Source organism: Dipodomys merriami, unplaced genomic scaffold, assembly GCF_024711535.1.
Source record: "Dipodomys merriami isolate MVZ:Mamm:240054 unplaced genomic scaffold, mDipMer1.0.p SCAF_63, whole genome shotgun sequence".
In the NCBI taxonomy this organism is placed as follows: Eukaryota; Metazoa; Chordata; class Mammalia; order Rodentia; family Heteromyidae; genus Dipodomys; species Dipodomys merriami.
In genome coordinates this window covers 6178159-6205088 of record NW_027206213.1, presented here as the reverse complement: position 1 = coordinate 6205088, position 26930 = coordinate 6178159, and the positions used below count along the sequence as shown (strand labels likewise).

At 34.4% G+C, this 26930-nt stretch overlaps 1 protein-coding gene across 7 annotated transcripts in view; it reads left to right on the top strand.

The window, feature by feature from the left end:
* The window catches only part of Ehbp1 (EH domain binding protein 1), a 305708-nt gene that overhangs the window by 233908 nt on the left and 44870 nt on the right, over window positions 1-26930 (top strand). For 3 of the 7 annotated variants that reach the window (XM_070004546.1, XM_070004548.1, XM_070004552.1), the window contains 5 exons: window positions 10150-10297; window positions 20271-20378; window positions 23431-23555; window positions 25910-26048; window positions 26195-26301. In XM_070004546.1, the coding sequence (XP_069860647.1) occupies window positions 10150-10297; window positions 20271-20378; window positions 23431-23555; window positions 25910-26048; window positions 26195-26301 (627 nt within the window). The remainder of the gene's footprint in view (window positions 1-10149; window positions 10298-20270; window positions 20379-23430; window positions 23556-25909; window positions 26049-26194; window positions 26302-26930) is intronic. The other 4 variants (XM_070004550.1, XM_070004549.1, XM_070004547.1 and 1 more) reach the window with 3 other exon arrangements.

The window sequence follows — 26930 nt, the reverse complement described above, 5'->3', positions numbered from 1 at the left end:
CAAAGGGTCCTCTTTTTTGGAGGCCCAAACCATTTCCATTAGTTCTGCTAATGCAATTTGAAGTTTTCAAAAACACAAATAATTGCTTTTATAATCCTAAAATAATTATTATAGAGAAATATAATAACTACTTGAAAGTCTTAAATATTAGTTAACGATGTGAAAGAAAATGATTACTTATTTATAATATAAAACTTTCTGTCCCAGTTTGCTTCTAGATACTTTTAAAGGAAAATCTTGTTTCACAACATTAATTTGATCATACTCTTTCATGTTCAGAATTCTTTATTTGTATAGCATGGCATAATACTCAGAAAAAAATTTATAATTGAGAATAATATTTGTTGTTATCTTCAAATAAGGACATACATAAAGATCTAGAATATGATGTACTCAGTTTTATGCTAATGATAGAATTGTAGCTGTTTTTTTAATTAATCTTTTACATGTTTTCTACTCATTTATCAAAATATATCTCAAACTTTAATTCACATTCTGTTTACTATTTTGCCTGTGTATTTTAAACATCCAAAATTTAGTACTTACTACAAAAATAAATGTAATCCCCAGGGTCGATCAAAGATTTAATCTGACCAGATGGGGCAAACTTGAGAAAGATTTTGACTTTCCACTCTGTTTTGCAACAAGAAAGGCTAATTTTTTTTTCTTTCTTTCTTTGTTAGAGAAACAGAGATCAGGCCATCCCCCAGAGAAATGAGCAGGTGTGACCATTTATAAGCATGTCTGCGTATATTATAAGCCAGCATAAGAAAAGTTTGAAATGGATTGAAAAGATCTGCTAAACAGTTTGTGTTTCATCCTAAATCCTATTTATTCGGTTAAGAACTGATCAAGTTGGTGGTAAAAATATTAGCTAGCCTACCTAAACCCCTAAAGATCTTGTAATTTTATTTATTTTATTTTGTTTTTGTAGTAATTGGCTAGGTAAACTTTGGTGTAATCCCTGCCTCTGAACAAGCACAGAATTTTTTTCTTCTTTTTTATCCATTCTCAATGCCTAATAACAGACCCTTGCTTCCCATCTAATAATGAAAGAAAGAGTGGTAGTCAAGTAATTTTCTTAGTTTACTATGAAATTCAGGAATTCCAAGGACCATTTGAGAATAGCATCCTGTGAAATATTAGTAGTGCCAAATAAAACTTTTAAAAACATTTAGATAGATTAAAATTTATTTAGTCCAATTAGTTATAATCCAGTTAGGAAGATAGTTAGACTGTATGAAGCACTGAACACATCACAAGTACAGGATATTGTATTGTTAAGGGTTTGTTGGTGCAAATAGAGTGCTTTGATCTGTTCTAATCTATTTTATAAATACTAAGGATATAAACTATATTATCTGACATAGCATTTTTTAAATTTTGTTAAAGTTTCATGAAAGTGTATAGTATATGGTAGACTTCTCAATCTATTTTTCAACTGAATGAGTAAAAATACCTAATGTTATGAAAGGCACCATTGGGTGGGTAATGATCTCAGCAGCTATACTGACAGGTTCTTATGTTCTAATTCACTTTTGCAAATCCGTTGCATCATTTTTTTGGCTAATGTCAGTTGGTGACATTTGCGGCAAGTATAAAAAGGACCCCCCATGGCAGCCATTTTTATTTGCTTCTTAAGATCCAAAGGCTGCTGAAAGAACAATTGAATAAAGTTGAAGATTGGAGAAGCTTGAATTTCTTGTTCTCTGTGAAATGAAACTCTAGTTCTTTTTCTTCCCCTTCCCCTTAAAAGCAAAAGTCTGCTAGGGGGTTGTAGCTGTGTCAAAGCCGCTGGGATGCCACTGCTGATCACTTTAATTACTACGACTAAGGAGGATAAAATTAAAAGTAGCACCATTGAAGCAGTGGAAGAAAGCTTGCCTAGATGTCGGTGAACTGTGAAATATAAAAATTGCATACCAATACATTTTTATGGAAAGGAAACAAGGAATTACATTACTTATTCTTGAAGAGTTTGTCCTTAAATTGTCAAGTTTTGCTAGTGCATCTATCTATAGCAGATTGTAGACCATTTCAGAATGATAAGGAAAATAGTAACTTGAAGACATATGAGGGCTAAATATTTTTCAGGTGTGGGTGTGTCCAGAATGGTTCGTTCTGATCCATCTTCTCTATTTGAATATTTCCCGTGTATTGAAATATGGATTTTATTTTGAACCATAGCAGAGCATTTGCCTTATCCTGAAGATGCTAGAAAAGAGAAAACAAAGCTTAAATGTGCTACATTTTACACTTTTCTTAAAGGCTTATGATTCAAGGTTGGAAACCTAAGTTTCAAAAGAATATAAATTAGTTTTTCATTATTTCTATTCAGTAGCACAAAGGGGAAATTAAACTGATTTGTATAGCACAAGTATATGTAAAAAAAAAACTCATAGATATAATTACTAAACATTAGGGCCTTAAAAACAAATTCACTGAACACCAGTTTTGTAGTGGATAAGAACAGTGCATACTGAATTTATTTCTGACTCTGCCATTTATAAGATGTATGACCTTGGGTGGTATATTTGAGATTCAATTTCTATCAAGTTTTAGATATCAATAACTGTCTCACTAAATTGTGAACAGAACACATACCTTTATGAAAATACAGACCAGTATTTTCTCAAAAGTTTGTTTTACCTTTAAAGATGGTCATGGAAAGGAAGCCGTTTTCCAAAACACAGCTACCATCAAATCCTACCAAGAGTGCATCTGTGTTAAGAAAGCTGATTATCCTAAATAACACTGTATAGAAAAAGGTAAATGTCATCAGAGTAATTCTTTTTTTTTTTTTTTGCCACTTTGGGGACTTGAATTCAGTGCCTCATGGTCTCACTTGGCATGTTTGCTCATAGCTGGTACTCTACTAAAAAGAATAACTCCAGCCAAGCTTTTTTCTGGATATTTTGGAGATGCTACCTCAGACTTTTCTGCCTGGGCTGGCTTCAAACCTCCATCCTCCATAACACAGCCTCCTGAAGTAGCTAAGATTACAGGTATGAGCCACCAGTTCATACCTTATACCACCAACTCAAAAATGGCATAGAGCCATTTTTTTAAATCAAAAATATATTTAAGCTTACTTAAACTTGAATGTTTTCAAATAAGCTGCCAGCAAAAAATAAACCTTATTTTTTGTCAGCACTCCTAGTAAAACTATGGTTTAATTATAGCAATGTGTCAGTCTTCTTTTGACTTTATTTTTTTTAAGATCAATTTTTTTTCATTTTTTTTAATTGTGAAAATACCATACAGAGGGGTTACGATACATGGGCAAGATAATGCGTACATTTCTTATCAAGCATTGTTACCTCCTCCTTTTGTCTCCCCTTTCCCATCCCTTCCCAACTCCCACCCACCCCTACCCCTGGTCAAAGTTATAAACTTTGTTTTTTGACATAAGGACTTGTACATCTCATTGTTGCAATGGGGCCACCTGTATCCCTATTTTTAAATGATTTGTTTTTGCCCTTCCCCTCCACAAATTATACTAACATCAAATACATTGAAAACAGGGGTTATACTGTGGGGGGAGGGACATACAAAGCAACAAAGAAATCATCTTATAAATATGTTAGAAATAATCGTGTGAAAGAAAAAACATTTGAATACTTATCTTGGGGTTCATTTCACCTAACATCAACTTAACTGACCTTTTCTGCTTGTCTCAGACATATACTAGTTATTACAAATAAGGGAAACCATGGGATCTATGTTTCTTTAGGCCTGGCTTTCTTCATTCTTTTGACTTTAGAATGATCAGAACAGATATTAAAACACAGTTCTCTACTTAGATAGGTTTAGGCAAATTATCATTGTCAAAAATATTAACCACACTTTTGGGAAAATTGTGTTGAATACTATACTAAAATAAAATGATCATTGTTGCTGTTCTAGTCATGTTTTCCTTGAACATAGACAATGTGACTTTTGTTGCAAAAATAATAAGATGCATGGATATTTAAATACTATTGTACAAACTGGTGTGTGTGTGTGTGTGTGTGTGTGTGTGTGTGTGTGTGTGTGTGTGTGTGAGTGTGTGTGTGTGTGTGTGTGTGTGTGTGTGTGTGTGTTCCTGGGGATCTTGCGCAGTGTCTTATTCATGCTAGAGAAGCCTTCTGCCACTGAGCACAACCACTGACCTAACAAAATGACTTTTGATGGAGCCTGTGTATACAAATTAAAATGAAATTATTTTACTTAGAATAAATCCAGAGATTAATAAATTGGAAATTAGTGATATCAATTAAGCAGATTATAATCAGTTTAATTGGTATAAGTACAAGCTTTTCCTTCATGACTTTTTTCCCCTTCAAGTGTTAGGGATCGATCCTAAGGCCTTGTGAAAGCTAAACAAGCACTCTTACCATCTAGCTGCATCCTCTATAGCCCTCCATGATGACTTTTAACAATTAACTTTTATTTTTCAGTTCTTTGTCTTGAGGGAAGTTAAAGGGTAAGAAAACAAACAATGTAGATATGCCATCCCCGGGGAGAGCTCTAGGCCCAAGCAAAATTGTCTCTGTGGTGTTAGGACATTAGTAGAAAAGTAAATTAAGGCAATCTGATAGGGAACTAGTATTCTGTCAATCAGGCTCAAGATTTTGTGCTGTGTCCATAAACTTTGTTTACTGTAGGGTTTTATGAGTTGTAACCTGCCCCTTGCAGTCTGTTAATGAGGCTAAATCTTGCTACTTGAGAATTGAATTACAGCACACCTCTGGGCTAATGGTTATAAACAGAAAGTCCCATTAGAGCTGAATTCTGATTTGTTCATTTGCATTTTTTCTATTGTAAGGGGAACAATGATGGGTAAATAAGTACAAACAAACAATTTACATGGAAATGGATAAAGTGTCTGTAATTAGTATTTTAGAGTTAGTTTTATTAATGACTGCCTGCTTTAAATTGCACTCTTGGTAAGCTCTCAGCAACATTTGCAGAATTGAGTTGGGAAGGGGGGGGGCTTGTGGAATAAAATTAGGTTCCCATTTCATATTTATAAAGGTAGAATCATTTAACTCAGTTAAAATAACTTAGTTTGAACCACCAAATTCCAACTCTAAAAGAGTTGGAATTTATTCATACAGTAAAATTCACTTAAATCTATTTGCCTAAGGCATATCAAATAATGATTTTTATTAGTGCTCTTAACTTTTCTTAAGTTTGAAAGATGAAAGTTTAGCAAAAGCTCAATTTCCTCAATTGGTCATGTAATTGGTGCTTTGGGGATCAAATAGTTTGGTAGTTAAGAGCAAGAGCCATGGCATCAGACATGGGCTAAAACTCTTGGTTATGACATCAGTTCTAGCTCTGGATTCTTAGGGTTTGAAATACTGGAGGGAGGGAGACATAGAAGGAAGATTGTGAGAATTAAATGAGATCATTTAATTTTTTTATACCCTGAGTCTTACACTCTCCTCTACAAACTACTCTTCTACCTACAAATAAACTTCTCTTTCCAACACTTTTGTCTTTTCCAAAATCCATACCCCTTTTCTTTCTTTTCTTCTCCAAGATTCATGTATCAAAATAATTTTAATTTATGAGACTGAAGTATGTTCGTATTATAGAAAGTTAAAAGTGAAAATGATAAATATAATAAATAAATTATATAATATATAAGTATATATTTATTTATACATAGTATCACTTTTAGCCTAGCACCAGGGGCTCTCATGTGAAAATCCTGGCTATTCAGAAGGCTGAGATCTGAGGATCATGTTGGAAAGTCAGCCTGAGCAGGAACATCTGTGAGATTCATCTCCAGTTAATTACCAAAAAGCTGAAAGTAGAGCTATGCTTCAAGTAGTAGGGTCCTAACCTTGAACAAAACATCTCAGGGATAGCACCCAGGCCCTGAGTTCAAGCCTTAGGACTGGCACCAAAAAGTAAATAAGTAAAAAATCAGATTTTGACACTCAGAAATCTCCATCAGGAAAATTTTGTGTAGTTCTTCCAACTCTTTCAGTGCATATATTTATGTGTATATATTTTTTATCAAAAGATAGTGACGTTACTGCTGTGTGATCATCTTCAGATTCTCTAATTGACTCAGAAGTACCTTATAGAGCTTGTTTGTCCAGATCAGTTATGTATTTAGGATAGTATATTGCATCTAGTTGTTAAGTAGTGGTAGTGGTGGTGATAATAGTGGAGATGATTAGTTAGTTGTTTGCTTTCTTAACAAATTTCTTAAAGTGACTAGGTCAATTGTTACAAGTATTCTCCTGGATTTGTTTAGTTGTTTGCTTGCTTTTTTATTTGTCATGTTTCTTTAAGTTTTGCCCTTGCAACTAAAATTAATCTTTGTGATATTACTTAAATATATGCTTCAATTACAACAGTTATGTAATAGTCTATCCCAAGTCTAATACTGTAGAAATAGGTCTTGTTAGGTTCTCAGATTCTGTGAGTTAGGATGCTTTGTCACTATACCATATTATCCGAGGCCTCAGCTAAAAACACTTGAATGAATGGTTAGCAAATTCTTCAAAGTTCAGAATTGCTAGATGTGAAAAACACCATCAGCAACAAAAAACAAAATGGTTAGATACTAAGATCATCTGAAGGACTTTTGGGAAGCGGTAACAAGCAGGCGTGCTAGAGATTGAAAGCATAGCCGTAAGCTTGCTAGACAAGCACTCATCACTATGCTACCTCCCTAGGCTTGAAAACTTCTTTATTCATATGTCTAACATCTGGGCCATGATGATTCAAAGCTGAACTTGGTTGGGACGTGGGCTTCTCACAGCATGTCACCTGAGTTTTACCAGAATGCAAGAATTTCAAGTGGGTATGTCCCTTTTTTGGCCTAACCTAGGAAATCATCTATAACCTAGGAAATCATCGACTTCTGGTTTTTTGGTGGTTAATTGGAGATAAAAGTCTCACAGACTTTCCTAGCTTCAAACCTCAATGCTCAGATCTCAGCTCCCTGAGTAGCTAGGATTATAAGTATGAGCCACCAGCTTGTGGTGTAATACTTGACAAGTTAAAACTCTAGATGTGTACATCTGAGTAGATTTGAGCTACTTAAAGGTATGAACTAATCTCATTTATCTTTGATTCTCTGGTCTTTAATACAAACCTTGGTAACATGCTAGACGCTACACAAATTTTAAGTATAGTACAGGGATATACTTCAGTGGTAAAGCATATATCTAACATGTACAAAGCCCTGAGTTCAATCTGTAGCACTGTCCTCTCCAACAAAATTCAAGCTTGAAAATACACTTATCTCAAAAAGCCTATAACCATAAGGATCTTGATCAAAATGTCCCAAGAGTTCAGAAGAAAATAGTTTTGGTTAAGAGGCAGATAAGACACCACAATTTTTGAACTGGGTCTGAAGAATGAGGAGGATTTGGGATGGGTAGAGATGGGAGTTACTTTAACTAGACCTGGTTAGTAGAAGTAGTGCAGGAGAGATTGAGAGATAGGAACAATATAAAGACATAAAGGCAAGAAAGCATAATCTAATTTGTGTAAGAAGAGAAAAAGTAATGGTAGAAAGAAAATAAAAGCTGGGTTGACATTAAAAAACCTTGTATAACATGGTGAAGTATTTTAATTTTATATTAAAGCAGGAGGGATCGTTAAATGTATGTGTGAATGTCTCTGTGTGTGCGTGCATGTGTGTCTGTGTCTGTGTGTGTATGTAAGACATAAACAAAGGTTTATGTCCTTAAGTTTAGGGGAATGACTAACCAAAAGTTTATGTAAGAAAGACTAATGTGACAACAGTGCTTAAGATAGATAAGCATAGGGCAATTGGAAAGAGCCTACTTAGGAAGCCACATTAGTCTCCAAAGAGCCTGATGCCAGTGGCTCACTCCTGTAATTTTAGCTATTTGAAAGGCTATGATTGAAAAGCACTTAGTTCAAGGCCAGCCTGGGAAAAACTTCATTAGAACCTATTTCACCAGAAACAGCTTCCCACCTACAGCAGGACTGTGATCCAGGCCAGTCTGGACAGGAAGTGAGACCCTATTTCAAAATAACCACTATAGGCTGGGAAGTTGGCTCAGTGGTAGAGCGCTTGCCTTGCATACCTGAGGCCCTGGGTTCGATTCCTCAGCACCACATACACAAAAAGAAAAAAGCCGGAAGTGGTGCTGTGGCTCAAGTGGTAGAGCGCTAGTCTTGAGCTGAAGAGCTGAGGGATAGTGCCCAGGTCCAGAGTTCAGGCCCCACGACCAGACCCAAAAAAAAAAAAAAAAAGGAAAAAAAAAGAAGAGCTACTGACATGTTTTCTGTAACACAGCTTTTGAAACAACTCTTAAAAATTAGTAATCAAAGGAAAAGAGTCAATTAATTACCCTGTGTCTCTGGTGGGAGCTGAGTAATATTCCAGTTAATGACAAAAAACAGCTAGTTAATGCTCCCCTCAAAATAGTTACAAATTATAGCAAGGACTACTATTATTAAAGTTCTTAGTAAATAGCTGGTGGGGAATGTATATTCATACTATGCTGCAGCAATCTATATTTTCCAAAGACAGCCACACTAAAGTATTCCATCCTACATGTTATCTTCATAAGGGCTGAAGTGGAGCTTGGTAAAGTGTTATCTAGCAAACACAAGGGCCTAGGTTCCATCCTCAAGACCACATGCTCTAATGCAGTCAAAACTTGCTACTCTCTTAAAAATGACAGTGGCATTTAATCCCTCTGGGCTAGCTTTAGTATGTAATCAACAGAACATGTTAGAGAGGACAGTGCTACAGATTGAACTCAGGGCTTTGCACATGTTAGATATGTGCTTTACCACTGAAGTATATCCCTGTACTATACTTAAAATTTGTGTAGCATCTAGCATGTTACTAAGGTTTGTATTAAAGACCAGAGAATCAAAGATAAATTAGATTAGCTCATAGCTTTAAAGTAGCTCAATTCTACTCAGATGTACACATCTACAGAGTTTTAACTTGACAAGTATTACATCACAAGCTGGCCATTGGTGGCTCATACTTAGAATCCTAGCTACTCAGGGAGCTGAGATCTGAGCATCGAGGTTTGAAGCTAGGAAAGTCTGTGAGACTTTTATCTTCAATTAACCACCAAAAAAACAGAAGTCGAGCTGTGACTCAAGTGGTAGAGTGTTAGCCTTGAGAAAAAAACAGCTCCAGGGCTGTGCCCTGAGGTCAAGGGACCAGGACTGGCGCGTGCTTGTGTGTGTGTGTGTGTGTGTGTGTGTGTGTGTGTGTGTGTGTGTGTGTGTGTGTGTGTGTGTGTGTGTGTGTTTGTGTGTGTGTGTGTGTGTGTGTGTGTGTGTGTGTGTGTGAAGAGTGAGTAGGAGTTAAGGAGAAGAAAAGAACATTGAGAGCCACAAGTATGTGAAACTACATACTACATGCAGTTCTTTTGTGAATAAATACAAAGTTTTGTGAGGTTAGGAGGTAAATATTAAGGGGTAACACTACAAAGATATATTAGAGCCAGATTATTGCAATCTTTGTTTTGTCATATTAATTATTTTATTTGCTTTCAAGCTTACAAAATAATTTCACATTGATTATTTGTATCTCTTAATTCTAGTTTAGTAGATTCAAAACCTATGTTAGACTTTTATCATTTTTTTTTATTGTTCATCTGGTAACAGAAGGAATAGCCAAAAAAGAATTTTATATCACTATTGGGTTATTGTTATTGCTCATCTTTAAATCAGAATTATGTACTGATCTATTCCTACTCCTGCTCCATAGAAAAATACCGTTCTTATATTTGTCCAATTTATTTGCTGCTATCAAAGATAGCAGTGCTCAATGCCTTTCTTAGAAAATAGTTATACTCTATTCTTTAAAAAGCAAGATATTAATTTAAAGTCTGTCTTGTGACTTCCTTCTGTAAAGTTGGATTCTCTTATTAACAATTCCTGAGTTTTCCTCAATAATATATTGCCAAATATTTTAATTTGAATTTTTAATGGGCATTTTACTATCATAATTTGTCAGTTTAAAAAAATCTGATTCTAGAATGCCTTTTTAAAATGGTGTGACATCCAACTGATATAGAGCATCCTATTTATAATGTGGGGCAAGCACCATGCTGTAAACCAGTTACTATCATGATGATCAGATTGAAAATGAAATTGCATTTCTGTCAATTACTGAGTTGGCAACTGTTCAATATATCTTAGCAGCAAGATGAAGAGCGACGTCGGCAGCTGAGAGAGAGAGCTCGTCAGCTAATAGCAGAAGCTCGATCTGGAGTGAAGATGTCAGAACTTCCCAGCTATGGTGAAATGGCTGCAGAAAAGTTGAAAGAAAGGTCAAAGGCATCTGGAGGTGAGTTAAAGAATCTTGTATCATATTCTACAGACAACCCAGAAATCTGCAGTGGACCTTTGGGATTTTTCAGTATGTTACATCAAAAACATAAAGTTGCTAACCTATTGATATGTTGCAAAAAAAAAAAAAACTAAAGGAACCATAGTAAATCACAAGATTACTGTTGCTGTTTGTAAACCAACCTTTTGGTTTAATTTATAACAGACCAGAAATTACTGTCTTTAATAGAAAACTCATACAAGCCTTGGTGTGCAATACCCCATGATACTTCATTAAGTGTCTTAGTAGTAAGTAAATGCAGTAGTAGTAAGTAATGTTTAGATTATAAGACTTATGAGTGATGATGAGCTTTGATATGAAAGACTTGTCTTTGTTCTTAGGGTTGCATCTAAGACCATGTACATAATAATAGGTCCACACTCTATTCCTAGCCCCAGAACTTTCACTTTAAATAAGATGTTTATAAAATCGGTTGGGTAATAATTCTGCCATTACAGCCTAATATGTCAGAATTCTGAATAAGCCCCATATCAGTTTCTGTTTAGTCTCCTGACTTCCTTCACTATAAAAGTTTTCTTCATTATCTGCTGAGATTATTTTAAGCTTACTGTTGGGACAAGGACTATATTTATAAAGAGAATTGTAATTGGACATCTTAAATTTGGAACTTTTTTTTTTTTTTTTTCGGTCGTGGGGCTTGAACTCTGGGCCTGGGCGCTGTCCCTCAGCTCTTCAGCTCAAGGCGAGTGCTCTACCACTTGAGCTACAGCACCACTTCCAGTTTTCTAGTGGTTTATTGGAGATAGGAGTCTCACGGTCTCTCCTGCCCAGGCTGGCTTTGAACCGCGATCCTTAGATCTCAGCCTCCTGAGTAGCTAGGATTACAGGCGTGAGCCACCAGTGCCCGGCAAATTTGGAACTTTTAAAATTTAATAGTATACTCGAGGCCTATGAGGTAGGTTTTTTTTTTAGTACAAAACCTATTTATTTTTGGAAATATGCCAGCCATTTGGCCTGAGTTAATCTTAGAATTCTAAAATCATCCTGAAGAGTAAACAATTCAGGATTTGAATAACACTTTACATGATTAAAACAGACGTAATCTATTTGTAGATTAATGATAAGTTTCTTTAAAGTAAACTAGAACTTACTGATGAGATTTCTAGTTGATTCATTATCTTGAAAAGCCCCTGTTGCATAGAGAACTCAAACTAGCACCTATGGCATCTAATATGGCATTCCATAAATTTGTTTTACAATCAGCTATGTACCTGTCCCTCTGGACTTCTCAATATGTAGATACCTTAACTAAATCCTTCTCTTGCCTTTTCAACTCCTTGATTTAAGATTGCTGTTGTAAGTTCCCTTTCTCTCTCCTTCCTTCCATATTGAACTCAAAGCCTTGTATATGCTAGGCATGTGCCCAACCCTGTTGCAATTTCAGTAACTACTCACAGCTACATTTATATAATACTGTGGTAATTTGTTTTGATTTATCATTAAAAGCAAAGTGTTTCTTTTATCCTGAAATTCTCTTTATAAATATAGAAGTCTTTATATTTGCTTCCTTATATCTCTGAATGATAGAAAACCCCCATCCAGTCTTTATCCTCCTAATAGACTGTTGTAATCCTATTAATGCCACCTTCCTATGGTATCATAAAGCTAGTATCAGAATAGTAAGAGTAGGGTGGCAATTTATCAGTGTTTCTTTTAAGTTTTCCCCCAGTGTTGAACAGATAATCATGTCAAACTTTGAAAGGTTAAGAATTATAATGATGAGGGGCTGGGAAGAGGGGCAGAGGTAGAGCGCTTGCCTTGCATGCATGAGGCCCTGGGTTCAATTCCTCAGCACCACATAAGCAAAAAGAAAAAAGCCAGAAGTGGTGCTGTGGTAGAGCCCTAGCCTTGAGCTGAAGAGCTGAGGGACAGCGCCCAAGCCTAGAGTTCAGGCCCCACGACCGTACCCAAAAAAAAAAAAAAAAAAAAAGGAATTAAAATGATACAGTCTTTGAAATCTCCTAGCCAAGGATACATAAAGAATAGACCAGGCAAGGAAACTTTGTCAATGTTATAGTCCAGTGTGTGTTTTCTATACAATAAGAGCATCCGGGTGCTAGTGGCTCATGCCTATAATCCTACCTCAGGAGGCTAAGATTTGAGGATTGAAGTCCAAAGCTAGCCCAAGCAGAAAGTCCATGAGACTCTTTTCTCCAGTTAACCACCAGAAAACCAGAAGTACAGCTATTGCTCAAAGTGGTATAACACTAGCCTTGAGCAGAAATGCTTAAGGACAATGCCCAGGCTCTGAGTTCTAGCCCTAGGTCCTATGGCGGGGAGGGGGAAACCGGGGACAAAGAGTGGGAGAAAGTGGACACCTGCATTAGGCATCATTCAATTACTAAGGTAAAGTTAAAGTAAACAAATGAGGATTTGATCTGGCAAGATGGCAAGAACTACAAGACTAAAAAGAGGGAAAGTCAAGTGAAATAAAGAAGGGGCAGAGTTTGACAGATATCTTATGAGGATATGCCTAAAAGTCAGGTTTCCTTTTCTGCTAAGGAACATTTGTATACTTACAATATTATTAAAGTCTGTGCAAAATTAGCAACACAAGCAGATGGACCATGGGCAGCCAACAAGAAACATTATTTGTCTGTTCTCTCATGTACCAAATGATTTCACTGGTCTTATATATGTCCAGCCCTAAACAAAGTCACCCAGGTCCATTTACCCCATACCACACAGCATTTAAGGATGTTGGAATCAGCCTTACATCATATGGTAGACTCTTAATGAGCGCTAAGGTTGATTTTAAACAAGTAGAGTAGACTTATTTCTTGTCCTCAGTGATGTATCTTGGGCTGTACTTATAAAGGAACATGGATCAGACTGGATCTGATCTTAGCTATTCAGACTAGGAAGTAAGGAGAGTCCTTTAGGAAAAGTGAAGGGATAAAAGTCCTTTCTAAAAGACAACCATCAGACTTACACATCTGCCTATTAAGCAAAAGCATCCACAGTCATAAATGAGGAATCAGCAAACTATAGAATAGATCAGAGTAAATATTTTAAACTTTTCAAGCCATGTGGTCTTTCCCAACATCAAAACTCTGCTTCATGACTTGGAATCATCCATAAACGATACTTAAATAAATGGGCATAGCTGCTCTTTACCCACAAAAGTGGGCTGCGTTTTTCCCCTTGCCTATGCTTTTCTTATCCTTACATAGCAAATCAAAATTCACTTGTGTTGGGGCTCGGAAGGTGGCTCAGTGGTAGAGTGCTTGCCTTGCATGCATGAGGCCCTGGGTTCGATTCCTCAGTATCACATAAGCAGAAAAAGCTGGAAGTGGTGCTGTGGCTTACGTGGTAGAGCACTAGCCTTGAGCTGAAATGCTGAGGGACAGTGCCTGAGCCCAGAGTTCAGGCCCCACGACCAACCAAAAAAAAAAAATTCACTTGTGTTAACAAGTTTCCTAAGTGGAAATTACCCTTGTAAGGTTGACATATCAGGAGTAAAGAATGAATAGTATGATCCATCAGATCTACAAACTTTTGCTAAGGTATAATGTGAAAGGGAGAGAAATAATTTGAGGCCAACCTGGATAGCATACTAGAATAGGAAGATTTTAGAAGCAGTAGTACAGGGTGACAAAGAAGAGCATAGTAAAGACTAGATACAATAGATGAGTGCAACTTCCTCGAGACATATCACGCAGACCTACTGCTTGAACCCGCTTGCTCTCAAGCAAGCAACCAGGCTCAATATGAAAAGCAAACTTGTTAAGTTTGAAATGAAGCACCTTCAGCTTTATGATGTTCACAGAACATATATGCAAGGTATGTTAGGTCATATATAGCTATGTATTCAAGCAATCTAATTGCATCCTATTATAACTACATATAGCTTAATTCTTGTGTAAATAAGAGAATCACACCTGTGCTAGATTCCAGTTTTTGTAGTTATTTTGTAGGTATATGCTTGTTATAGCCTCATTTAACAATCCCAGTCGAGGCCAGGCACCAATGGCTCATGCCTATAATTCTAACCACTCAGGAGGCTGAGATCTGAGGTTCAAAGTCAGCTTTGGCATGAAAGTTCATGAGACTCTTATTTCCAATATATGCTAGAAATGGAGCTATGTCTCAAGTGGTAGAGTACTAACATTAAACAAACAAAACAAAACAAAAACAAAAAACTCAGGGACAGTGCCTAGACCTTGAATTCAAGCCCAGGACTGCCCAAAAAAAAAAAATTGTAGCTAAATGTATATGTCAATTGTGGAGCACTTGCCTACCACATATTTAGTCCTCTATGATGATGATGATGATGATGATGATGATGACGACAACGATGATGTCAACGACGAAGACAACAGTGATTAGAAATGATGATAATGACATTGTTGTGTTTATGTTGTGTAACAAACTTGTAGGTCCATTGTATTTATTTTACTAAGCTAGGTAGAGATCTCTGACAAGTTTGACTACATTGTTTTGAGATATATGATACTGTTCACAGATTTTAGCCTGAATTTTTGCTTTGCGTATTTGTTATGGTTTTATTTTTGTAAATAAATGCTACATTTTCGTTTATGGTACATAGCTACATTTGTAAAGTAAGTAGCTAACGTGCTCTAAGATGATATTTATAATTTCATATTATATATTTAATATTGGGGAATTTTTTTGAACTCATTTTTTTGTGCCTGATAGGCAGGGACTCTATCACATGAGCCCTTTTTGCCCAGTTATTTTTGTGATTGGGGTGTCACTTTTTGCGCAGCGCACTCTGAACATGATCCTTTTATTTACTCTTTCTACAATACCTGGAATGACAGACACAGACCATGATGTCTTGATTTTTCTGTTGAGACAGGGTCTTGAAAACATTTCTTGCTCAACCTATCCTGGAACTGAGATCCTCACAATCTCAGCCTCCTACTGGGATGACTGATATGCTCTACCCAGCTATTGATTGAGAAAGTCTCAGGAACATTTTGCCCGAGCTGACCTTGAACTGTGACTTTACCAATTTTCCACTCCCAAGTAGCAAGCATGATAGGTGGTGACTATTTTATGTTTTTATGTATATGTTCTATAGCTTATCACTTTAGTTTGAGTTAGATTGGGATCATGTAACTTTAAACTGATATTTTTGCCTCCTTTTGACTTACATAAAATAATGTGGGGTTTGGAGGTTGGGGCTTTTTTGTTTGTTTCTGTTTTTTGTGTCAGTACTGGGACTGCATATTGTTCCTGCGGGGTTTTTTTTGTTTGTTTGTTTTTGTTTTTTTTTGCTTAAAACTAGTGCTGTTACCAGAGCTTCATTTTTGGCTATACTGGAGACAAAAGTCTCATGGACTTTCCTGCCTGGGCTGGCTTCAAACTGCTATCCTCAGATCTCAACCTCCTGAGTAGCTAGAATTACAGAGTGAGCTACCAGCACCTGGAAAACAATGTTTTGGTTTATATTTCAAATCGACCATTTTTAATTTGCTTTTTAAATAGAGTTTTCTTTTTACCTATGCCTGACTGGACTTTGATTCTATTATACTTCCCATATCACTGGGATGACAGGCATATGCCACCATGTCCAGCACTCTTTGTTGTTTGACTTGGGTTTTTACACGCCTTTTGACATAGCTAGCCTGAACCATTATCCTCCCAATATTAGTCTCCTAAGTAGTTAGGACTACAACTATGAGCCACCACACTTGACAAGAAAATACCTTCATTGTGTCCTTGAGAATGTTTGTGGGCCTTTCTGATCCTTATTATTTCAGATATGGAAAGTGGTTTTACCTGAATTTGTTGAGACAAAATAAAATCTTGAAGCCCTTCAATACTTCCAATTTTCAACTTCTATTAATAGCAATTAGTATTGTGCTAACTTTTGTGCTACTTATCAAACTATAAGTATATGAATTTTAAGGGGCTTTTGCTAAGAATATTAAAAACCATAATGGAGAATTTTTTGACCATCTTGATTTTTTTCTAAGTACATATTAATAGTCTTAGTTTATTTCTTTAGAATTGTAGATATTCTTTTGTTGTTGTTGTCACCAGACATTCTGTTTATCTATAAGTATTCTATTCACCCATAAAGTATAAGATTAGCCTTATTGCTGTGCTGTAATTCACACTGTTGGGATCCCTATTTTGCTTGTACTCTTATACAGAGCCAACCAAAATGCATTTTTCACATTCCAGTGCACATCTAATCTCCTTTTACATTTTCCTGGCCACATAATACATGCCATACTTACAAACCAGATTCACCTACATAATGAATCTCCAGTTTAGTTTCTGCCTTGCTCACCTACTGGATTTTCAGTGGTTAGCCATAAAAGATATCTATATCTTCATCTATATTCATATTCATATATGATATTATCTTTAATAGTATACATGTATGTGCACACAAATGGACATCCACTTTAGTTCTGCTAGAATGCGTTTAGAGCATTTCCACAGGTGTGTTGGGAAATGTGTAATATTAACTGATAAAAGGAATTCAAGGTTCATTGTAAAACTGAAGTTAGTGAATAGAAAGGAAGTAGGAATCTAGTCTTAAGAAGATCTGAGCTGTATAGGAGATCAATTCTTACTCTTGCCCTCCCAAATGGTAATCCTTTTATCCAAGATTAGCAATACATATATAAATATTAAATTACCCCAAATGTAATCAATTGGAAATAAAATGAATAGCATCTATTTAACCTTATACCAGAACCTGGCATTGTATAAATGGGTAATGAAAGAAGGTATACCTTTGAACATATTCTTGGTAGCTGAAAATACCCATATCTAACTGTATTACCATAGTTAATTAGTCCTTTTCATAGGAATATGAAAGAAGCCACCATTCTAGTTACACAGGGTGGAGATTCTGTTGTGATATCTGCCTCACTCTTACTCTTTTCAGTATTCCTTCTCTATAACCCAATATCTAATAAGCTTTTAAATCATGTCATAACTATCCTCAGTTCTTTTTATCTTAGATTAGACTCCCCATACTTCTTGCCTCCAAGTTATTCCTGAATTTCAACCTGAATTTCCTACCTCCAGCTCTACTGTCCTCTAGTCCAGCACATAAGGTTATTATTTTACATGAAGGATGATGTCACATGCATAATGTCACACTCTCATGCATAGACCCTATATTGCTTTTTCTTTCACCTAAGTAGAATATGAGAATTTAATCATGAGTGATATTGCAGAGATAATAGTGAAGCTCCTCTTGTTTAGAAAAGATCTAAACTTCATTATTTATTTTACTACTTATAAATTATACATACTTTACAACTGTACAAGAAGATAGTTAGCTTGGAAACTGTTTAATCTTGTAAAGTACAGTGCTTCTCATGCAACAGCACAATCATTTCTTCATTTCTATCAAGTAAAACATAAACTTCCCATTCTGTTATTCTGGACTTTCTACATTTTGCCTTTCAAGTCTTCCCTCCTATTATTTCCCACTGAGTATGCTTGAGCCAGATTGGACTTTATAATATTCTCTTAACATAACCTACCCCTTTCTCCTTTCAAGTCTATAATGATCTTCTCTCAATTGTACCTCTTGAAATTCTGTACTCTTCTCAAGACCTAATTTCTTAGAATTCCTGGTCACAAGCACAGAGTCATCTTTTTACCTTTTGAATCTGTTGTATACTTTGTTTCTACCCCATTAACACCTATCCTATGTGGTATTACAATCATTTCAATGTATTCCCTTCAGGAAGAATAAATGTCTTGCAGAATTTGGTATCGCTTCAACATCTAACACAGAGTTTTGCTAATTGTAGGTAGAAGTTCCTTGAGTGAAGGAATGAATATTGAGATTTCTACTTTTGCTCTAGGTTAATTATGATCAGTAATAATCAGTGGATACTGACTGATAGCAACAAAGTATATTATACCAGACCCCCTAAATCTATGAATAATAAATTTTCTCCAATACAGAATAATAGTAAAAAGTGTTTGTGTCAGCTTTTTAACACCTAGAAAATAATTCATTTAAGCAACAAAACTATTTGAAGAACATGAGGTTGATGAAATGACATTTGTGAAATGAGTTAAATGTTTATAATAAGCATAATTGATCTGAACAGATCTCTCAGCTGGGTGTACTTAACTGAAGTCATGTATAATGCCTTAGCTACTTCTGTGAAAACACTTACTAATTTTATTGCTGTCCCACTACCCACAGGGAACATTTCAGTCTTTTGTATTTGTTATTTTCTTCTAAATGGTTTACAAAGTACATGTAATGATGTAATGTTCTTAGTACATATTTACATGGGAAGCAAAAAACATCAATAATGTGCAGTTTTGGAGCATAAATGTTGAAGAATTAAGACAAAGCTCAGGAATTCTGAAACTTCTCAATTTGAAAAGAATCTTTAGAATGTATCACCATTAGCAAAAAATGTCCAATAAAAATATGCGGGAGATGCAGGACACCTGAATCAGATACAGTGAAAACTGGGGTTATACTATGGGGGAAGTACAAACAAAAGAATCACATAGTACATTATAAGTACGTTAAAAACAATAGAAAGAAAGAAAAAACACTTGTGTCCTGTCTTGGGGTTCATTTGACTTATAATTTTTATAATTTGGGGAGGGGAAGGGATATAACAAAATGCTTAAATAAGGATACAGGTTGACCCATTGTAACAGTGAGATGTACAAGACACTATGTTGAAAATGAACTTTACAATTTCGGGGTGTGCGGGAGGGAGGTTAGGAGGGAAGGATGGTAGGGGAAAACAAATGAGGAGGTAACAATGCTTGATAGGAAATGTACTCATTATCCTACTCATGTAACTGTAACCCCTCTGTACAGTATTTTTACAATAAAAATATATCTAGAAAAGAAAAAATATGCAGGAGAATAACAAGGATATTCATAACTCCCAGAACTAAACAACTATGTATGTATGTATGTATGTATACTTCAACTTCCAGAGCTAAACAACTAATATAGATGTAGACATCTATATATCTGTATCTATCCAAAAGGTCCATAGTATATTACAAACATATAATATGTAAATAAGACTGTTCATATGTCTCTGCAAATGTGTGGAATTCAAAATTACCAATTTTATTACTAGGCCTTGAAAAGATTTTTTTCTATATAGTAGAAAATTTTAATATAGAAAAGACTCCATTTCTAACCTATAACATTTTACTAAGGGTATAAAATAGTGCTATACAGCCTCATTTCTCTATATTTAATATTTTAAAATAATTGTCCTAATTTTAGCTCTTCCAAGGTGTACTGTCTTAGTTGTTTCTAAACATTCTACTATATAGTGGAACTATATTAAGGCCTGGGGATGTTAACTCTGTGGTTGAGTGCTTGCCTAACATGTATAAATTTCTAGGTTCAATTCCCAGCACCACAAAAAACAAAAAAAAAAGTAAATAAAATATAGTATTCTAGTATTCGACTCTTATTCTTAATGTTTTGGGAATAATGACTCCTTAGTAGAAAAACAGATCTTCTTACAATGCTTTAAATATAGCTACAGGTCTATAAGAACTTAAGTGTTTATTCAGTATCCAATGAATGCTAAAAATAAGTTCTCAAGATACTATTTGATGATTCATCATGTTAACTTCATTTTTATGTGCCATTTTAATAGATTATAGGTTAAAATAAAAAGACTCAAGGAGTTCAGTGACTCAGACAGCACAGACAATAGGTGGCAAATTGTCAAAATGTTTGTTATGCTTTGATATGATAATTCATCTTTGATATAAGAATTTAAAATATAAATGTTAATCCAGCAGTGAAAAACTGACTTGAAACTGTTTTCTTAACTTGCTTGTCTTTGTCAGACCTTAGTTTTAATAACTCAGTTTTAAAATACTGGTTTCTTTCTTTTTTAGTATTTTGAACAAAGGATATAAAATATAAATAACATGCTAACATTATTGCTACATGTTCTTACAGATGAAAATGATAATATTGAGATAGATACTAACGAGGAAATTCCTGAAGGCTTTGTTGTAAGAGGTGGAGATGAACTTACTAACTTAGAAAATGACCTTGATACTCCTGGTAATTTCAAATTATAAATGTTTTGTGTCCTGCTGCATGGCAAACTTTATGCTTTTATTGTTATTGTCTCGTAATCTTATTTTATAGTTTTACCTCATTTGTGGCTATCACAAATCATTTAGCGATATCTGCTTTCATTAACATTTTTGAGTTTCATTTTATCTTTTTTATTTTAGGTTGAATGCTAAAAGTCATTAGAATAGCAAATTGTAACTGTGGTCACTTAGTATTATGCAATCCTATGTTTTATATTATATGAGGCAATTTGTAGGCATTGGATAACTGGTTCTCTTCTCTGTTTAAATATGTTGGTTTGACATTGTATATATGGTGTATCCATTGGATACTCCAAATGTAAATGCAAACCATGAATCTGACTTTTTTTATTTAGTATGGAATTTAAAGTCTTAAAGCTGGATGTGGTAGTACATGCCTGTAAGCTTAGCACTGGAGCAGCCAATACAGGGGAACAGTGAGGTCTAGATGAGCATGGGCTATACAGCAAGTTCTAGGCCAGCCTGGGTTATATCATGAGTCCTTGTTTCAAATAACAAGCAAAACAAAAATATAGATAGTCTTAGTTATATTATTATTTTGCAAGTTCTATGCTTACATTAAATATTTAAATATAGTTCCTATTTTGCTTAATTTCCATTATCATTACAACTAAGTTAATGTCATATCTTATGTTAGTAAATCAGTGAATCACATTGGTTATTCACCTCTGTAAGTTCTTTAAAATATAAAGATGCTTTCCTTTAAAAATAAAAGTTACTTCTTGGTGGATTGTTTTGTTTTGTTTGTTTTTATGCTAATAGTGGGGCTAAATTCAGAATCTGGACTCTTGTCTCTAAACCTTTTTTGCTCATGACTGGTGTTCTACCACATGAATGATTGCCTCATTTCCTGCTTTTTGGTGATTAATTAGACATAAGATTGTCTTACAAACTCCTGCCAAGGGCTGTCTCAAACTGACCTTCAAATCTCCGCCTCCTAAGTAGCTAGAATTACAGGCATGAACCACCAGATTTTTTTTTGGTAGTTTTTAACAGATGAATGTTCCATGAATTGCCTTTACAAGCTAGCTACAAGTAATCAGTACAAGTTTTGTTAACCTGTAGAATTACTTAAATACTTATAGAAGTCACTCTTTAGTGATCTATTTCAATTTAATGAGGCATTTTTTTTTCATCAGTGGCATACTCCTATAATGCTAACCTGCTTTTGGGTATTTTTCCCTGTTTAAAGTCATTACTTCTCTAAGAACAGTTGACCAAGGTTTTCTAACCAGAAAGAATACTTCAGAAAAACCATCTCCTTTTGACAGTACCTCCTTCATGGCCTGGCATTAAATTATAGTAAAGCTAGATAGCAGTATAATTGTGCAAGTTCAAGAGAAGTCTGATATATAAGAAAAAAATTGAATTATTAACTCAATAATTATTAGCTCAATAAGAATACCTCTTACTCTTTCTTAAAAATTGAAGAAATTGGGTTTGCCTTTTCTTTATGAGAATATATTGGTTGTTGCCTACCTATCCTATTATTACAATTAACACCCAATACTTTCTTAGGAACCATAGTATACCTTTAACTGATAAGATACATAACAATAGAATTGAAGGTTTAGCACTTGCTTTATACTTGTATAAAATTAGTGGCAATAAATAATGCATATGTCTGTGTTTTATGGTAAATTAGGAAGAGGGTAAAAAAAAATAGAAGAGTTTTCCAATTACAGCTATTGCAATTTATGGGTGTTATTTTTTTAATGGTTAATTAATCATATCAGGCTTGACTCTTAGACTTTTAAAAAAATTCTCTCCTATGCCAATGTAGAAACCATATCTTACTCTTCCTGTTTGAGGTTAACTTGTATTGTTTGTAGTTCTTAAGCACTTAAGTAAGTGTTGGCATGGATATATACTGGCTTCCAGTTCAGATCCGTGTTTTACTTTATGGCAGTAAGAAATAGGAAGGCAAACTGGAATTAAAGCACAGAGAATATATTATGATCTTTATCCTTGCTGTATTTTTCCCAAAATTCTTTTTTAATATGTATATAAAAGTCATAACATTTTAATAATAAGTTGTTTAATCTTTATCTTGATTTGACCATAGTTCATCAGATATTGTTTTAAAAAAGAAGCCTAGCAATATAAACTGACCAATTTGCATGAAAGCAATGATAATAGCATTTATTAAGAGTATTATAATTAGAAAAGTTATTAATCTTTATGAAAAATATCATTCACCAAATGGTTGGCATGTCTTTTACAACCATTTTATTAAAGATTGCCTTGTGTGAAATTATTAAAGTAAAAAAATTTATTTCTACTTTATTCAGAACTATTTTACTATTACAGATTAATGTATTTAAAAATAATTTGAAATTGCTTGTAAAAATCATAGTTCTGTTTTAATTTTTATCTTGATTTAATTCTAAAAACATGATAATCTGATATTTCTGCTATCTGCAAAGCAAGTATTTGAAAATATACCATTTCAATGCTGGATATATAAATATATGTATATATGTACACACTTAACATTGGACTCTAAGAATGTATATGACTGAGAGCAGGTTAAGAAACATGTTTAAGATAAATGTTTACATGTTTACATAAATGACCTTAACATACTAAAAGAATGAGATTACAAAATAATAAAATTTTAAATCAAATATACTTATTTATTTAACTATCTAGTTCGCTATTATATATAACCTATATATATATATATATATATATATATATATATATTCTGTATAGCTTAGCTTTTCAAAAAAATGACATTACCAATAGCATAACTTGGTTAACATCAGGTATATTGATTGACTGTACTCTTTATGGGAAATCATTCTGAGGGCAAAATACATGTCTTAAGAACTCTATACATGTCTAGAATCTGATTTGTTGCCTCACAGCCCTAATGCCCTTTTCTTCTTTCTTTTAAAATATAGTAATATTTTTGTGATGTTGCCTACAATTGGTAGAATATATACATCTAAATAAATCTTACTTGTTATTCATGGTATTTGCATATTTAACAGAACAAAATAGTAAGTTGGTAGACTTGAAGCTGAAGAAACTCCTGGAAGCTCAGCCACAGGTGGCAAATTCACTTTCCAGTGCTGCCCAGAAAGCTATAACTGAGAGCTCAGAGCAAGACATTAAGGTAAGTCTAATTGACCACTTGTTTCTACTGACACTTCATATATTCTAAAAACAATTGCTTGCCAGATTATTTACATTAAAATAAGATTTAAGAACTTTTATTAAGTAGCCAACAAATTTAATATGTTGTGATTCGTTTTCATATACTGTTTTTGAGAGAAATTCTTCCTTTCAATTGCTATTTCAAGTAAAAAAAATCACAGGATACATAGAAACTGTTCAGTTGTATATGTATATGTTCTATATCTATATGTATTTTTGATAAGAAGAATATTACCGAATTTAGTACATTTTTCTACCATCTTCAATTTTCTGTGCATTTAAGTGAACTTTGTTATTTCTAGGAGTCCATTTTATGTGAATGCGGTAATATAATCAAATATAAGTGCTTAAGATATTTATGTGTTTTATGCCATTATAAATCTTGCATTTTAGCTAAAATGACACATACTATAAATCAGTTATTGTTATTACACTGTATTATCTCCATCCACATGTTCCCTCATTTCCTCATAGTGTACCATTAGTATTTCTCTAGCTTTAGGACACTTTAGGTTCTGTATAACTTTTTACCCACCTGCGGACTATGTGGATTGCCCTGCTGACTGAAAGGATTTCCTTGCCCTGACACAGAGATGCTTTGAAGTCCCAAAACAATGACTTTCATTGCTTTTCCCCTATATTGTGGGTTTCTATAAATTGGTGATGAAAGTGTGTGGCAGCAACAGAAGACTTTTGGTCTCTATCTTTTAACAAAAGGAAGCCTGGATCAGGCCTGATTTTTTGCGTTCAATTTAGCTTTCTGCAGTGGATTTAATGCAGAAGGAAGCTGGCCTAAGAATAATACAATGGATTGAAAAGGCTAACTGAATTAGTGGGTTTAGAGGAATATATTTGTAAAGTGGCAGAAGTCCCTACTCATAAAAAGGTTTCTTAAGATGGGATTTGCTAGCTAATTACACTGATATTTTAGCATGTTGCTTGGCCTAAAATAATTTAACTCTGTTTATTTTGATAAAGACTTGAGTTTCAGACTCTTGGATAGTTATTATACTATCAGTAAGATTCATATAATCTTAAAAGTAAAAGCAAAAATTATTTCTATCCTGATTTTACGTAGCTAGATAAAAGAATGATATTAATGATAAATATGTTAGATAATTTTTTTAAAAAAATAGGGTATCTTATTCTTAAAGTTTAATCATCTATATGAATGAGATTCATTTTGTTCTCCAAAAAGCTGTTATCTAGTAATTTTTTAAGCATATTCCAAAAAAAAAGGTGTGTTTTAAGTAGATGCCTTTGTATGAATGTTTTTAGCTAAGATTTTGAAAATGATGTTTATAAAGAACATATAGAGTCCATCTGTTCTTGAAGCTTCCAGAGTTGATTGGGTTTTTTTTTATTTTTATGATAAAATGCAGTTTACACATTTATTAATGAGGCATTCTGTGTTTGTGGAAAAGGATAAACTGTTACCTTCCCTTGAGAATTCTGTATCCCAGGCCTCCTTGAGGCTAGAGAATAGGCCATTGGAGGGCTCCCTCATTACTGATTGTCTCAATGCAGAGGAAGGGCAAAGTCTTGGTAGCTTTTGATAACCAGTTTCAGCATTCAGCAGGCTTAGCTATTAGTCATGCATCTTAGCCTTTCCCTATTTACTTTCAAAACACTTAATAAAAATAATAAAAGATTAGGTATAAAATGAAATATTTGTTTGGTACACAGCACCTCGGTATCTGCAGCTTCCACACACTGCAGTGGTTCAGTCTTCTGGGATATTTCTTGTTGATAGAACCATTTGAATTTGTTACCAGTATTAACATAGGAAGCTCCAGAAAAGATAATTGTAGTTTCCTTAGCTGTAAAGGGCTTACTTACAAATCTGGCTTTGGAAAGTTATAGCTGATGAAATGCAGTTCAGTGGGGTAGTATTATAATCCTACCTTTTAGCCTTCATCCAGCATTAGTGGTTTATCTCAACGGGCATAAAATTAGAAACTATTTCTTCTTGTCCTACAAGTCTGTGGGACTGTATAAACTGATGGGGCAGAATAGTGGGGGCACAGGAGGTAAACATGGTTTTTAAACAATACCTCTCATTAGAAGACACAAGGGTTCACAGTATCTAAGTTATCAATGATGTAAACCATGTATCTCAAAGTTTTTATTATTATTATTATGAGCAGTACAACTTGCTGTTGAGCAATTTAGAGTACTTCAAAAAATCTTTCTTTCAAACACTTTCTAAAGTCTCTAAGTCAGCATGATCCTAAATTAGTAAAAGTTGTCTTCCTTATGTGTAATTTCATGTTCATAAGATTAGGATTGTTGTACCATGTATTTTACTTTTAGAATGGCACAGAAGATGTCCGGACTGAGAGATTACCAAAAGCAACAGAACATTTTAGAAATCCTGTTGTGTTCAGCAAAGATTCAACAGTCAGAAAAACTCAACTTCAGTCTTTTAGTCAATATGTTGAGAATAGACCAGGTATGAACACTTTTTAAATTTTCCCATCTTATGATTTTAACAATATTTAAATATGTATACATATATGCTGATAATGTAAATCCACATTTCAATACACAAATATCAAGCTTTATAATAATTTTACATGTCTTTCTCCTTTTTTTAAGAGATGAAAAGGCAGAGATCAATACAGGAAGATACAAAGAAAGGAAATGAGGAGAAGGCAGCGATAACTGAAACTCAGAGGAAGCCATCAGAAGATGAAGTGCTTAATGTATATTAATTTTTTGTGTGGTTTCATGATTGCTGATAATTCCAAACTGTATGTGGAAATAGTGCCTTTATTTGTTAAAATGAGATGTTAGGTTTTTTAAGATGTCAATCTCCACTGCATTCAAAGCAGAGTGAGAGGGGTGCACTGTTGAATTAGTCTGCAGTGTGGTGATAATTGTCAGATAAAAAAAAATGAATTTTTCAGAGTTCCGAAGCCCCAGCTTCCTTGAGACATTTCCATCAGGGCACTTCCCATAAAGAGATTCCAGTATTGATCTACCGGGAGGATTTTAATTATTACAATAGCAGATACCGCAGAGCTGCAGTTAGAGGGAAAAGTCACATGAGACCTGCTAGAATTTCTCAGCCAACCCATTTTGTTGGCTTGGGTTAATGGGTGTTCAACCTTTCCATTATCCAGATCAGCCGTGAATTACTAGCTGAATGATGTTTGCATTAATATAATATATATGGTAATTTCTTCACTTAATTAACGGGGAGGTTCAGCTCAGTAGGGGTATGGGCTGATCATGTGTAAAATTGATTTGTGAGGGAAATATTTGATAGACCGCAGGGAGAAAGCTGCTTTTGATGGACAGCTGCGGGACAGAAGCAGGAAGAACAAGTTTC